Source organism: Barbus barbus (assembly GCF_936440315.1).
Source record: "Barbus barbus genome assembly, chromosome: 40".
Classification (NCBI taxonomy): domain Eukaryota; kingdom Metazoa; phylum Chordata; class Actinopteri; order Cypriniformes; family Cyprinidae; genus Barbus; species Barbus barbus.
The window spans coordinates 19,012,947-19,028,740 of NC_136718.1; the positions used below are offsets into that span (position 1 = coordinate 19,012,947).

The 15,794-nt window shown below is 37.8% G+C and overlaps 1 protein-coding gene across 1 annotated transcript in view; it reads right to left on the bottom strand.

Moving 5' to 3' along the window:
* Positions 1 to 224: 224 nt before the first annotated feature.
* The window catches only part of LOC306859678 (plexin-A2-like), a 187,396-nt gene continuing 171,826 nt past the window's right edge, over positions 225 to 15,794 (bottom strand). The window contains exons 27-32 of the mRNA XM_079400847.1: positions 14,517 to 14,616; positions 11,579 to 11,769; positions 10,343 to 10,512; positions 9,995 to 10,207; positions 9,706 to 9,856; positions 225 to 4,148 (exon numbers count right to left, since the gene is read on the bottom strand). Of these exons, the coding sequence (XP_079256973.1) occupies positions 4,053 to 4,148; positions 9,706 to 9,856; positions 9,995 to 10,207; positions 10,343 to 10,512; positions 11,579 to 11,769; positions 14,517 to 14,616 (921 nt within the window). The 3' untranslated portion in view covers positions 225 to 4,052. The remainder of the gene's footprint in view (positions 4,149 to 9,705; positions 9,857 to 9,994; positions 10,208 to 10,342; positions 10,513 to 11,578; positions 11,770 to 14,516; positions 14,617 to 15,794) is intronic.

Below are 15,794 nucleotides of genomic sequence, written 5' to 3' on the forward strand. Positions count from 1 at the left end.
GCTCCATTGGTTACCTTGTTACGCAGCGAGTATTGAGTGTGAGTGTTCATTGATGGCAGGGTTTAAATTGCATCCCTAGATTAACCCCAACTAAGTGGGATGAATGTGTGGCCATTTTTCCCCTCGGGCTGACAGAAGTCATTCGATTTTTCGAGTAATGACAGGGCAGCATATAATACAGGGATATTTCTCAACGAGTCGAGCAGAACCACCATTTTTAACCAGTAAATTTTATTTATATATAACAACAGTACAAAGTGAATCCTTGGCTTGCAAAATAGGTGTGCTTCATATTTACAATAGGTACACAGTAATATAATATAACAAAACAAAAGCAATTAAAAAAACAAGACCGACTTTTTTTCTTTTTAAATACTTTAACTCTCTTACAATTTTCACAACACTTAAAAAAACAACAAGAATAGACAACCATAAGTGTTATTATTATCATCATCATCATCATCATCATCGAGGTCATTATTATTTCTATGTACTATGTTACAGAACTCCAGTGTCTACAAAGAGAGATTCGTTTATAATTTTGCGTGATTGAAAATGGAACGATATTCACTTCTGAGGTGATCACACCGACTACAAAAGTCTTTCTCGCTCTCGTTTTTGTTTCCTACGATAAGTAATATGAAGAGAATATGAACATTTCACTTGTTCGTAGCATGCTATTCCATCACAGAGCAAAACATGAGCTAAAAACAAAAGTGCACAAAATTGATTCCAAGACTGTCGATTCGTGCCAAATATATAAAATTAGCAGCAGTTGTGACCGCCACAGATGACTGCTGATATTTCAGAAAGCTGCCCAGTGCTGTCAAATTTTATTCTGCTCTGCAGAATAGCGCAATAAAAATTATAATTAACTTTTCTCTTTTTTTCGAGGGATCAAATGTCTTCTAATAAACATTAATAAGCGTTGAGCTACTGAAATCTCTCAAAGTGCAATTTCCTGTGCCACATCATTTCAAACAAAACGTTAGGACCAGAATACATTTTGTTCTCTGAATATATATATTTTTTTTTTGCAGAAGCAAGAGAGTAGTCTCTCCTCGACTAATGTGGCAGTAAACAAGGTTCACATTAAAACTGAGCTGCATTCTGGGAAAAGCTCAAGTGCAGCGGGGTCGATGGAAGGTCTCTTGCCCTTATAGAGCTGGGATGAGCTCTGATGAATGGAAAACGGGGAAGACTGTGGATAACCAAAAGTAGGAAGCTTTTTCATGTACCCTAATGTCACTAACATGCGACATGGCTTGTAAATTCATATATGTTGACTATACAGTGCGTGTTTGTTAGAGGAATGTGTGGTTGTTCAGGAAGAGTAGAAATACTATAGGTTGTCCTATAATAGTTCATTCCCCCCAAAAAATCTGTCGTATTTTAATGACTTTCTTCCAGTGAACGCAACAGGAGAACATCTAAACATTCTTAAATCAATATATAGCCTAATTTACTTGACAAGCAAAATGATGTAAGATAAGAAGTCCTGTTTTCTGAGAAATTTATTTAAACTAGAGTGTTTGCCTATAATAAAATAAAATATTTGCCAATGTCCAGATGTTTTCAATTAATTTGTTGATTTAGTTCCCAAAACCAGTCTAAACGATTTATTTGCAAATTGTGGTTGATTACTTTCCCACATCTATCGTATGACTTTAGAAGATAAACTCTTGTATGGCTGTATAGCACAATTGGACCATTTTATGATGTCCTTTTCCATCCTTTGTGAGGAATGAAAGTATCATTTGCTATTCATTGCAACTGTATGTGAAGGATTGACCAAAATATCTTTCAAAATTTCTCCTTTTGTGTTTTATGAACGAGTAAACGCTGACAGAATTTTCTGGGTGCACTATTCTTTTAACAGATTAATTCACTGTCTTTCATGCAACTCTTCATTTGTAATCTCCTGCACTGGATCCTATATTTTTTATCTCCTGATCACATTGTGCACACGACTAGTTGAGATCAAAGGCGAGCTTCAAAGCAGCAGGAGGAAGCTAAAGCGGTCTGTCTCTCTCTCCATCTCATTCCTATGCTTCTCAAACACTCCAGCAGACACCATCCAGCACTCGTCTGGGCGAGGGTATGCCTCTTCCACCCTTCTCCATCATCACGTTGGCTCTCTTTATCTGATTAGTCTCAAACACAGCTAACAAAAACAGGGAGAAACTGACACGTCGCTGATTAAATGAAGTAGAAACAACAGATTCAATGTTCTAAGGCCACAGGGGGAAAAAACAAGCGCCATTTGAGCCATTTCAGTCCGTTTCTTCACATCCGATACTGCATTTTTACCGTATGAACTGAGCTGAGGAAAAGTTAAGTCTCTCCCTGACACCTCTGTGAACCTAAGATAACTCTGACCTGAACAACCTTGTCTATTTTGGTTCGGATGATCTTCAAAAACAGCTCTACCTGCCATCATGCATTATAAATGAAAGCTATGTTGTCTTTTGTTCATGCGTTCTGTTGACATACTTCATGTCAGGCGGGGGAATAAAAGAGATTGGAAAGAACCCACTCAAGCTATCAAGATCCCAGACACCTAAAGTATTTTACAAATACTTTATATTTACATATACCGTTCCAAGCTCATGGTCTTTTCGTACCTGAATTTGCGAGTGAACCTTCTAAACCAGAGATTTTTTACAGTATACAGGGTCCGTTCCCTTAAAGCATCAACCGACAAGTGCGTAAATAAGTGATCTTTTGGCACTTAATCCCAACGGGTGTGTACAGACAGGAAGTGACATGGTATATTACAACATCAGCATTCCTCTGAGTCATCCACAACTCACGTGACCTCTTGGCACTTGAACATAGGAGTAAATGGGAAATGAGACTATTTTTTTTTCTTTATATGAGGTACTGTCTAATGCATGCAGACTACACACACATTGGACCATACATAATAATTAATACTCTCTGGTATGAAGATCTCAAGCGAGTCCATTTGTTTGAAAGGGAAGGTGGGGTTTCTCCACGCATGATTTGAGCTGAAGGTGCTACTCGTCGCCGCTTGCGTATCTGAATCTCAGCAGCGCAATTATGGAGAGGGATTTTCAGTTTTTTAGGACGTCGTGCCGTGGAGATCAGCTCAACTGACTCCTGTTTTAGAAAAGCAACAAAAATGCAAAGACAAAATAGAGTAACGTTTGTACATTCACATACGCTTACATGTAGAAAACAGGACATATGCACATAGAGAGACCGTAGAGCAGAGTTCATCCAGTTTGATACTGGCTTCTGGTCAATCCAGGAGAATTAGGGACATGCTGGTTGAACTTTGTTCCCATTTTTGTTGGAGCTTCATTATTTCCCAAACAATGTCGATGCCTTGTGGTCTCTCAGGCCAGTTGGACTCGAAAGTCTAAGTATGTACTAGCGTGTCGACATGCACGTGTGTTGGTAGCAGCCGCTGCTTTCCAAGGAAAGAACAAGACTTGAAATTTTGCCACACCAACGATGAGGAATTATACTAGCTGACTCAATGAAACAAACTCAAAAAGCACTCATGTATAAAAATAAAATTTGGAAGTAAAAGCCATCAACTGGACTGTAATGGCGAGGCAGTAGATGTCCGTTTCCTTCAGTCAAATCCTCCTGAAATGGTTTTAGCAAGCACATTTTTGAGGAAGTATCGGTGTCTTGCATTCATCACGTAAATCAGTGCTAGGCACATTGAACCAGATGAACTAAAGAAAAAAACTAACCAGGTAAACAAAAAATGTTCCAGGAAGCTGCTCGTCCCACAGTTTTTTCCTTAAAAAAACAAAACGAAAGACAACTAAAAACAGAACTCCTTAGATTCCACTCCTGATCCCGTCCTCAAGATGAAAGCTTTGTGACTTGCTTTCATCAAATAGATGTCCATTGGTCTTAAAGGTGACCTCTTCACAAAATTGTAGAAAAAAAGCACAAGCTATTGTTGGTGTCGAGTCTCTAGCCAGTGTTTCTCTCTTTTGTGTGGAGAGGCTTTGGATGATGGTTTGACAAATTGAAGGTCTTTCGTCCTTCGTTCCAGCTTTGTGTTTCTCTCAGCTGTCCAGTGACATGGCAGCGATGAGTTGCTCCACTTTGTAGGCCAGTCTCTGTTTCTTCGCCGTTTCGTCCTGTTCTAGTGCAGCAGTGATCTAGGAAAAGAACACAGGAAGGCGTTAATCACTGTACGGCATTACGACAGATCACAGGTGAGGGGGCATATTTTGTATGCTCTGAAGAACACATTATAACATAATGAAAGATGGAAAAATCTAAAATTTTATAAAGCATTTAATATGATTCCAGGAGAGAAGGGGTGCAGCGTCACAAAATTTAATGCAGCATTTAATAAAATCACTTTATAGCAAAGGGGAAATATATGTGTATATGTATATATGTATATGTGTGTGTATGTATATATGTATGTGCTGCCAATCGATTAAAAAAATTAACTAATTAATCACACATTTTTCTAAAATTAATCGTGATTAATCACGCTTAACCCCACCTAACATTCAAGTTTTTAAATAAACAATCTTCAAATGTACAATGTACAAACAACATAAAGACAGTATATTTTTAATATTTCTTTAATGGTATCTTTTTTATGATTGAAGGCCAGCATCACTGATATCAATACTACTGATGTCTCTATAAAAAAAAAATTGCCCCCTGAATATTTAACCATTGACTGTAGCCATTCAGCATTACAGTATAATTGAGAGCTATCAATTTTAACATTTATTAGACTTAACGTCTAATTTAAGTGAACTTAAAACAATCTTCACATGAACCCATTATAATAAATGACATATTTAGCTAGCTGTGCCCTTCAGCAGAAATATACAGAAAATGAATACTTACCAAACACTAAATTCTAAATTAAATGTATATGAACCCCTTAAAACTATAAAAGTTATTGATTTGCTCTTTTCTTTTGTTCTTGGATTAATAGACATTATAGCAGCTGGTTATTAACTTATTTGCCTGCTATTGCTTTAAAAGCTGCTGCTGCTGAAGGTGATTGGGATCTGACATGCATCTTATTTTCTCACAAATCTCTTTACATTTTCTGACTCACTTCAGGTCTGAAAGTCTCAACTAATGAGCGGATGAGTTGAATTGGGTATTTTAGATGAGGGAGACAGTGCTAGGGTGCCTCAGGACAGTTTTTAAAACCATTTCAGAGACATGTACTTAAATGTGACGCATATATAACATAGGCTATTGCATGCATGCACACAGTTTAAGGCAGCTTTAATCGCCTTTTTGGAAACTTCATGCCTTAACTGACGGCATAACTACGACATTGCATGCACGTAGTTTCTTTCGCTGTATGATATGAAATGATATAGGCTACAGCGTGCACCGGCACCTATGTGCGTGTATTTGAAGAGTGCGCGCTACGAGCACAGTATCTTTTACGCGCTTGTTTGACTCGCGTCTGGCGTGGAGGCGTCGTATAGAGCACGTGTCTGAAACTTCTCCCGTTTGATGTGGTCATAAAGACATTCTGCATCTAAATAAACGCAATCCTTTGCAAGAAAAAAAGACACAGAGGCAGCAGTTGCGAATGCGGTGGCCAACCCTAGCCCCGCCCCTGCGTTAATTGCATTAAATATTTTTAACGCGTTAATCTGAAAATAATTAATAGCATGCGTTAACGCGCTAATTTGGACACCACTAATGTGTGTGTATATATGTATGTGTTATATATATATATATATATATATATATATATATATATATATATATATATATAATAGAACATTAAAATATAACTTAATTAAGGATGCTTGGATGTAATAGAAGAATGTTTGAAATTGACTTTAAAAAATATAATGAATCAAATATATATAAAGTAATACAATGTTTAGATTTTTCTAGAAGACAAGAGTGACAAATAAGAATTGGGTCGAATGTGAACAAAGCTGATGTTTCAACTAAAACTTAAAACTGTTTCAGGCAACCATTAAACACCAGACAAGTTCTTCAGACGGCATACTCCATATCTCATTATCACCGACCAGTTACTGCTCACTGTGATATGAGACTTGGACTAATTTTCAGTCTCTGAGAGAAAAATTGCCAGAGACTTCATTTCATGAATATTTCATTTAAAAAGGAAAGTATAACTTGAGTCTGACCCAAACTGCAGAGTGCCATCTCTCATTTCCATCTGTGTGTTTTTCTGAAAACAGAGTAGTCAAAAATGTCGAGTCATGTTGAGAGGAGGCGGGCAGACGGGATCGACCCCTTTCTGAGCTCATGTCATAATCTCTGACTGCGGTGTCAGAGGAACACGGCAGGAAGTGGCATCGTGGCTTCTGTCTGCCATTCATTTGCACATCAAACCGTGAAATAATGGGAAACTAGATCAATACGGGCACATCTAGCGAGCCAAGATGGGGCTTCATTAATGATAGCTCTCAAGCTTTCAAAAGCTTAAAATGGTGGTCGTGAGAGCACTGGAGGGTGGGTGTATGTAACTGTGAAAGAATGATTGATTGTAAACACAGACAATCTGGTTCACTGCTCTAAACCTCACAGCGATCTAATACTTCCAACTTTATAAATACTTAAATAATATAATGATGCTCAACTGACATGTTTATTCAAACTACAGAGGTACTTTTATGGAGCAACTGAAAGTTAAATTCTGTGCTTCTGTTAATCCAAATAACTCTGGAACATGCAAGGAGATGTTTTGCAGAATGTTCACTTTGCACTAATGTTAACATGCATCAAAGCATAAAAAAGGGACTGCACAAGGACTGTCAAGTCGTATCATTTTAGTATTATATTGATATACTATTGTAGTTTTTATTAATACTTTGATTTTTATTTGAAGCTTTTATTTTATGATTTCATTTTAATTTTAGTTTAAGTTTTTGTTTGTTTCCTTTATTTTTGCTCTTTTGTAAGATTTATTTTTTTTATTTCAGTTTTTGTTTTAGTTAAGGTTTAGTTTTTCTTTCCAGTTAGTAATTTTATTAATTCAACTTTAAAATATCTAAAAGTTTAACTAGTTTTAAACTGTAATAGTTTAACGATAACAAAAAAGTGCATAAAATGGTCAAATACCATGCAAGTCTGTCTAAACATCTGAGGAACAGGCCCAAATCTTACTTGCAATTTGTTGTAATATAAATAAAATTATCATAAATTATATTTAGTAATGTGTAGTTAAGCTCATTTGGATGCATCTATGCATATTTACAGTAAAATAAACCATAAAATGAAAAAACAAAACAACTGTATAATGTCCTCTGACTCCCCGACTAAGGAAACCCCAGTGAATCTGGGCTATTCCCACCACATGTTCTTGTGTGTATCATAACTGATTGTGTTACTCCTAGTTTGAATATTCAGAAGTACTGTATGTTGTATTTAAAAGAGCAGCGAGAACATTCTGCAAAATATATTTTGTGTTTCACAGATTCATATAGTCATACAGGTTTGGAATTACATGAGCGTGATTTTATTTATGTATTTATTTATTTTTAGGTGAACTGGCACTTTAAATGCCTTGCTCAAAGGCACAATCTCATGAATCGTAAACAAATCTTTTGGGTAAACCTTAGGATCTTTAATACATGCTATATCGCCCCAGACAAAATCCATACCAAGTTAGGCCCACCCTTGCTCAGCTTCAAGTTTCATCCCACCGACAATAAGGAATTACATTAGTGTCACTTCACCATCAAACTGAGACGCATTCATGCATAAGTCAAATTTGGATTGTGAGGCACTAGATGTCTTTTTCATCTTCTACCAGTATCCCAGTATTCCCAGTACACCTGCCATTGGAGCCAAGTTGGGCACACATCTGCTCATCTCGGCAGCTGTAGCTACGGGGCAGGTCAACACTCCTACAGCCGCTGCGAGCTTGCGTTCCAGGTTCACAGCATGAGCATGTATTAGACGAGGAGCGCGTGCACTGAATTTTTCATGCATTTCAGCACAGCTGCAGGAGCACTCTCCACATCATTGTGTCTGATTCAGTCGCCTTAATTTTAAGAAGAGCGCATATTCTCTCTCTCTCTAGCTCTCTCTCATCGGGTTAAGTGCTCCAAAGCACTGACAGAGGTAATTATTTTCAGTTGTCCTATTCACATTGTATAATGAATCTGAATTACTGCATGCAGGTACGGAGTGTCCCGCCACACACATTTGGCTGGGTGAACAACAGAATGTTCTCCTCTTAGCATTGCGCTTGCTTATTCTTTTTTTGGAGTTCGGCAGGGAAAATAAACAAGCAGGTGGCTTGATGGTCTACAGTAGTGCTTCCAAACATTGTTTGTCTCCCACACTGCTCAAGATCACTGACATATATATATATATTTAATTTTATTTAAAATTGTGTGTGTATATATATATATATATATATATATATATATATATATATATATATATATATATATATATATATATATATATATATATATATTACACACACAATTTTAAATAAAATTAAATATATATATTTTATTAGATTATAATCATTTTGTATTATGTACTATTATATAATATATAGTGTGGTGTGTATATAGTCTTTAAATTCAATAAGTAATATTTATTTAAATTATCTGTATATAAGCAACATAATGTACTATCAGCCACTGCATCATCCATACAAATTGCTTAACCCAAAACTCACATATTTTCTGTCCTTAAAGCAAAAAAAAAAAGGAAATTTAATGTAAATTTACTGATTTAATCTACAAAGCCCAAGTACCCTCTGGAATCTGAAGTACCCCTGGTATAAACATACTCCTGCATTGGTAATCACTGCTCTATTTGTAGAAAGAAAGACCCTGTGTACAAAAGAATGAAAAGGACACACAAAAAAGAGACTGAGGGAATGTGAGGACAAGAGAAAACAGACCAGCAACCAAAGAAACAATATTTACATGAGAGCGAGAGGAGAGGCTACAGGCAGAGCTGTGTCTCCGGGCTCTCGGCGCTGTGTAAAGTAAAGGTCAGACTAATGGGTCCCCTGAGTGGAGCTGCCATTACGGTTGGAACATCTCCATCGTGGGCCATACTCTAGCACTCTTTGTGTCGGAGTGGCTGTCAGTGATCTAGCTCTGTGTAATCTTCCTCATCAGAAGCCTATTCATTCTCGCTCTCTGTCTGTCCCCACACTGTGCATAAGTGTGTGTGGGTGACTCTGAAGCTTGCTGCCACTGGCTTTAGAGACTGGTTAAAGATGACATCATTCTGTGAAACTCTATTTCACGAGTACCTCTTGTTTCGAAGTGATAGTTATTCCACAAATATGGCTGTATTGATTTTGGAGAAAGTGTTTATGATGGAGTAATTACACCAGTACAATATATATAAGTACAGACATCAACTTTTGGCAACTTAATTGTGGTTTACTAACCAATCATCTGTCAGCTAGACTTCAGTAAAACAAACTAGTACTCTAGATACAAGAAACATTGTCTGGCTTTGACGTAACGTTCCAGTGTACTATGATCGTGACGCGCTTGGCCTAGAACCATCAATCCATAAACAAAATAAATGTTTTATAATTTACTTTTTGTGGCTATATTCAGGCATTTTAGCCAGTGGAGCCAGTCGATTTCAGTACAGAGCAGATAAACTGAGTTAAAAAGTCATTCTGCATTGATATAATGCAAGAAATCAATAAGGATGTTTTGAAAATTAGGGTTCACGGCTTGTTTTGATATTTCGCCTCACCTCTTCGCTGTACTTGCTAATGTAGGAGTAAATCTCGTTGAGGGCACTGAGCATGTTAAACTCATTGGAGTGCAGTCGCGCCTGTTCCGCCAAATACGCATTCATGTCCTGATCGGAGATGGCTGGAAGCCTGCTGATGTCAGCATAGTACCTGTGGAGACCACCAGGGGGCGACAATCAATACTCAAAATCAACATTGTGTGAGAGCTTGTTTGTACTACTGAATTATTAACATTGTATGAAGGAAAAGAGAACTATGGGGTATAGTTTGTTGCAATTAAATTTTTACCTTTCTACCCAGTTCTTGTAGTTGGGGATATCTTTAGCATAAAGCAGCTTATTAGAGGGCGAGTCTTTGCCCAATCGGTGTTCAGATGTGGAACACGAGTCCATGAACGTTTGAGCCACCACAGACAGACACGCATCTGTGATGCTGCTCTTATGGATGTCAAAAACAAACTGGGGATTCTTGATCACATTCACCCAGAAACGCAGAGGAAGGCTGAGGGAGATAGACAGACACAAACACAGAAAGAGAAAAGTTACATTGGTTTGAATTGCAGATGCCGGGTAAAAACAACTGGCATTTTTTTTTGTTCTTGAGGTTGGGTATTGTATTATAAGTGTGTCCTCTCACCAGTTGCTTTTCCAGGTGTGGCGGACATCAGTGTCGTGGATGCTGTGCTTGTCCGCTTGTTCATCCAGGAAGTCAAACATGTATTTAATAGCTAGCGGAAGCGCGCTGCCTCTGTGCACCGTACTGAAAAGTGTCTCGAACAGGTCATCCACGAATTTCTGCAGTGTACCCTAATTAACAAAAGAAAGACCGGCTGTTAAACACGCGTAACATCAGGAACAAATACAAAGAAACCAAACTATACACTTTTCTAGAACTTCATTTGTTTTGCACTTGCATTTTCTTGGTTAAATAAACATTACTTACATGATCAGACCAATAAAAAATTCTATTTTATATTTTTACCTCAACAAAGTAATCAATATTCTATTTATAAAGCCAAGTATGAAATTTCATGTTAGCGTTTTTAAGCATTTTACATTTATTTCAAAACAATAACTCAAGGCAGTAACAATTTAAACAATATATTTAATTTGTGAACTTATGTTAAGCTATTCTTTTTAATAGTTAACTTTTGACCATTTTTACATTTTTCGGATCATCAGTCATCAAAGCTCGGGAAATACTGGTCACAGGCAGAGATTTAAAATTTCACCAAGCTGATCAATAAAACTCTCACAGGTCTAGTTTTCATGCCATTTTAAGTCTTATTTTGATGCAGCAAAGTGGTTATATCTAAGTGTTTGAGTTGTTTACTTGTTTTTTAAATGAGTCTTCCCATTAATGCTATTATACTGTTCATTCAGACTGATTTGCGAACATGCACAAACACAAGAGGCGGGATTGATCGCGTGAACCAATCACAACCAGACATAACCACTCATATCCAATCATATCACAATGGAGACACTGCCTCCTCTCACGAGACTTTCCCCCATTCATTCTCAATCCCCCCCCACCAAACTCACTGCACACTTTAGGGGAACTGTTAAAACTTTATAACTTTGCCTGCTGGTGTCACTGTTGGACAATGTTTCTGTAGTAAAATTTGTGATTTATACACTTTTTAATGTTATATTTTGTAATACTGGCATTGCTTTAATTTTGTACTACGAATTTCTGTCTCATCCAATATTTTGAGGCCGCATCATCTCAGAGGAAATGCCCCTGCACCACATGCATAATTTGTAAACTGATTTTGTTGAAAACTTTAAAATATAAATACATAACAAATGGCAAGTCAAAATTTTAAAATGAAATTTAGTTAAAATGAACCGCTAAAAGCAGAGGTGTTACCTTAGTAGCTAGCAGGCGGGTGAGGTAGATCTCAGACACCATCTTGCTGCCGCGGTCGCCCTCCTTTTGGTCTCCGTGCTCATGGTTCTTCACCAGGTGCCAGACTTTGACTCCGCTCTCCAGGTCCGGGGTGATCATAGGAGCACGGGAGCGCAGGCTGTCCGGACTGCCTGTGTACCGGAATGTCGAGTCTGTGGGGAGAGAGAGAGAGAGAGAGAGAGAGAGATAGATCAAGAAAGAGGATTATGATCTTCTTACACCTCCATTCTTCCATGCTGCCATTCTTTGGGATGAACAGAAAGAGCGTGGCCCTCTCACATTTCATTTACTCTGTCTAACCCTCTATATCTTTCCTCCTCTCTCTCTCTCTCTCTCTGTAGAGGATTCGTCTCTGTATTGTTCGAGACCGAGTGAGATAAGTTGACACTCTCTGGCCTCTTCTTCAAAGGCTTCATAATTGGCTCGTCCTGATTCATTGTGCTGCAGACATGCTTTAAACGTCTGCATCACAGGACCTAATCAATGCATCTAAAGATTTCTAATGAGTTAAGGTCTCCGCTCATCCATCTCATCTCCTTTCCCCCTCCATCTTCGTGTTAAGTAATCAGTCTCTTGCTCACTTCTCCATTTAGATGTGTGGCTTTTTTCGCACTGGTTGAGTGCTCTCTTGGAAGGTTGGATTGGCTTCTCACAACAGTGCGATATATTCTTTCACATACTTTCAAAGTCTCTCTCAGTTTCTGTCCTCATCACCTGGCTTCAAAGGGCATGTAAAACGGCAAAGCAAGGCAAGTATCCCTGGCTATTTCAAGACAGAAGTGGAATTTTGAGCAGATCAGCATCACAAGGCAGAACCCCAAGAGAAATGGTGGTGTTAGCAGAGTGGGGTACAGGAAGAAGTGGATTGCAGTCTCAATCCACCTTAAGCTACTGCCGACTTACAGGCCTTTTGGCCGTAGTCACAGTATTGGCATTGAGGGATTACTGCTAGAGGGTATATGTGTGTATACACTACAGAAAATTGTATTAACTTGCCTTTAACACCACTTTTGTAGTGTTTTTCCTGCGTTGTCGAATGTACAAAGTCAGGACAAATATGTTTTGTAAATTTACAGTTTGAATTGAATGTGATGAGATGGAGAAAGATGCTTAAATGTTTTCCGTTGCCTTTTTTTTTTTGCTTTTTCTTGCCATTTGGTTCTTTGGTCAAAAAGTATTGTATTCCAGTATAGTAAAGTATTTCAGCACATAAAAAATAATGCTTTGGTAAATCAAAAAGTCATAATTATAACAAAATGTTGAAATTAAGAGATATCAGGTCATACTTATCAGATAAAGAGTCAAACATATGACATGAGTACTAATTAGGAGATAAAAAGTCAAAGTTGTCATACTAAGTCACAATTATTAGATGCATTGAAATGATGAGGTAAATGTTGATTTTTGTTAACGTTTTGTCTTATAAAAAGTTCTCGTTATCTCAATTTTTAAAATACCATTAAAGAATCATAATCTAGCAAAACAGAATTCAGAACGGTTAGTGAATTAAAATTTGACTCACTTGTGGACTGGATGCTTATACAATTATGTGTAAATACATTGTAGATTATTTATACTTTCAATCAAATATTTAAATATACAAATGTTTAAATATAGTAGGGTGTTTTTTATATGCAGTAAAAAACAATTATCGGATAAGCGCTTGATCACATACCAGAATAATCTGGTGTGTACAGTTCAACGTGTGTTTTCAACGTTGCTCGCTTCAGCCAGTCAGAGGTGTGTGAACAGTGTGTTATTTTGGGCCGGGGGTGCTGGCATGCCAAATTGAGCCGAGCTGCTAAGTGTTGAGCATTAAATTGATATGAATCAATCAGCGGGTGTCTGTGCACAGCTGTGCCCGCTGTGCCATGGCGTGATTGATGGGCACCAGGGCTCTGCCAGATGAGATAGCTGCTTTTTATGCACCACACACGAGCAGGTTGTAAAAACAGCCAAAAACAGTGCTGTGTTGTGCCATCTCATTCCTATTTGATGAGTTTCCCAAAATATACAAGCCTTTTGCAATAAAATAGATCAAAGTGCCAAGCGTGACCCTAAAAACTCTTAACTACCAAATTCAGGGGGAGGATACAAAAAGATTGAGGTTTGTTTAACGAGAGCACGGCTGAGAAATAAAGATAGCTTGATAGAGTATTTCTCAGGTTGCTTGTTGCGTCTTTGGCCGTTTGAAGTGTTCCCTGAACTTTAAATGTCATTGTTTACAAATGATAAGAGACGATAATTACACTCTTTCATTATATCGCATATACGTGAGACACATCCTCAAGCTTTGATGAACAGAATCGTGTAATATGCCGATACGGGCCGCATTTCATGTGGATATAGTGAATTGAAGCCAGGTGAGATGTTTCTGTGTGTTGTTTGGCAGGGTTGCTAGGTGACAACGCACAAGGGGCTCCATTTCATCGCTGGCCCTGGAATTTGGCTGCGTGTCATTCGTGTTTTTTCACCCGTGTGAAGTATCATCGGTGGAGCATAATTAGCAATCAGAGAGTGGCCTGCAGCTCAGTGTGATGGAAAATGAGAACGGGCCAGATGGGGAGCCCTGTGGCACTCCCTCAAAGCAACGCTATGGGGAAGGAGCTAATGTGTCCATTACGGGTGGCATCCAAACTCAGCAGAGAAATCAGCATTACTGTGCTGCACACTAACTGCTAACATCTCTCGCTCTTCCTCTTACCCTTCCTGACACGGTCTCTTGCTTTTGCTCTCATTCTCTGGTGCCCAGAAGGCTCCCTTGGGCATCCTATGGGCAGCAAAGCAAAACTGCAGCAAATCTGTGTATTTACCTCAAAGACCTTTTTGTATTTTAAAACAATGAACAAATTTAAAACTTCTAATTAGCTAACTAGATAATGCCACCAAATATACTCACCATATCTACTGATAGAAGTTCGAGAGATGCTAGTTGTGGGTGGAATGTTGTAAGAGGACGTCTGCTTGGGCACCAAAGCAACCACACAGCGGTCTGATACCTGTACAGGAAATACAAAGTTCAAGTCAAGCTTCTTTCCTTTCCCTGTAATCCTTATTTCACAGTTTTTGGTTTCACAGCCTCTTATTATCAAGAAACGTTTAAGATAGTGGAGCAGAACTAATGCTGTTTTATTCTGCTTTTGAGGAGTTATTACTTCGGAATTAAATATATTTTTGCAGAACAGATTCTCAGTACATATCTATTGCTTTTCAAAAACGGTATGAAATTGTTCGGTTTCTCCCCAGTGCCGAAATAAAGTGATGTTACAGTGCTTCAAAAAGATCTATTCTAGTTATAAATGTATAAGGGGTGTTCACGCTGTGTTCTTGGATCAAATGCGCATTAAAGTCTTTTCTTAGGTAAAAGCAGAGTTTCGCCTCTTGTGTTTTGCACAGAAGAAGGATTGTGATTAGACAAGAAACCGATATTTACATATAACAGCACATGAGATCTCCTTCACTGGGACGCATGTCACTCTACAGCACTCAAAGATGACTGATGGAGTAAAAGAGAGAAAGGGAGGCTAATTGAAATGTAATGGCATCATTCACTGCCTGTTGTGCCTTGTACACTCAGGAGAGATGAGTACCGAGCTTAAATAGTACAAAATATAGCTGCAATATGAATGGCCCAAGAAGATGAGAAAGGAAAAAGGAAATTAAATACATATGTAACACCGAGGTTTGGACATCATGAATGCAATTTTGCGGTAACTCAAACTGACAAACAGCACTGAGCTTGCATATTTTTTATATCCCTGTTGCTAAGCAACTACTGATAATTCATCCCATAAATTAGATTATTAAATCAGAGGGGAAAAAAGTGCTTTTCACCATAGAGAAAATATGCTAATTCTAAATAACATTGTTTTTAATAATAATTAATAATAAAAAGAATAACCTGAACATAAGTTTTAAAAATAAGAAACCGTTATATAAAAAAAATTACCTGCACTATAAGCTTTTTAATAATATGAAATAGCATAAATAATCCACTATATAATCAACAACAGCTCCAGCTGGATTCATGTATACAGATCGAAAAAAGTAGCTAACACATAGAATGGAGGGTAATGGTAAAAATACAAACACAAAGCCAGGTCAACAGGAAGAGTTTGACAGGCGAGCGAATGTAACGATTGAGTCATTTAGAGATGAGAAAGCAGAAAGGGATGAG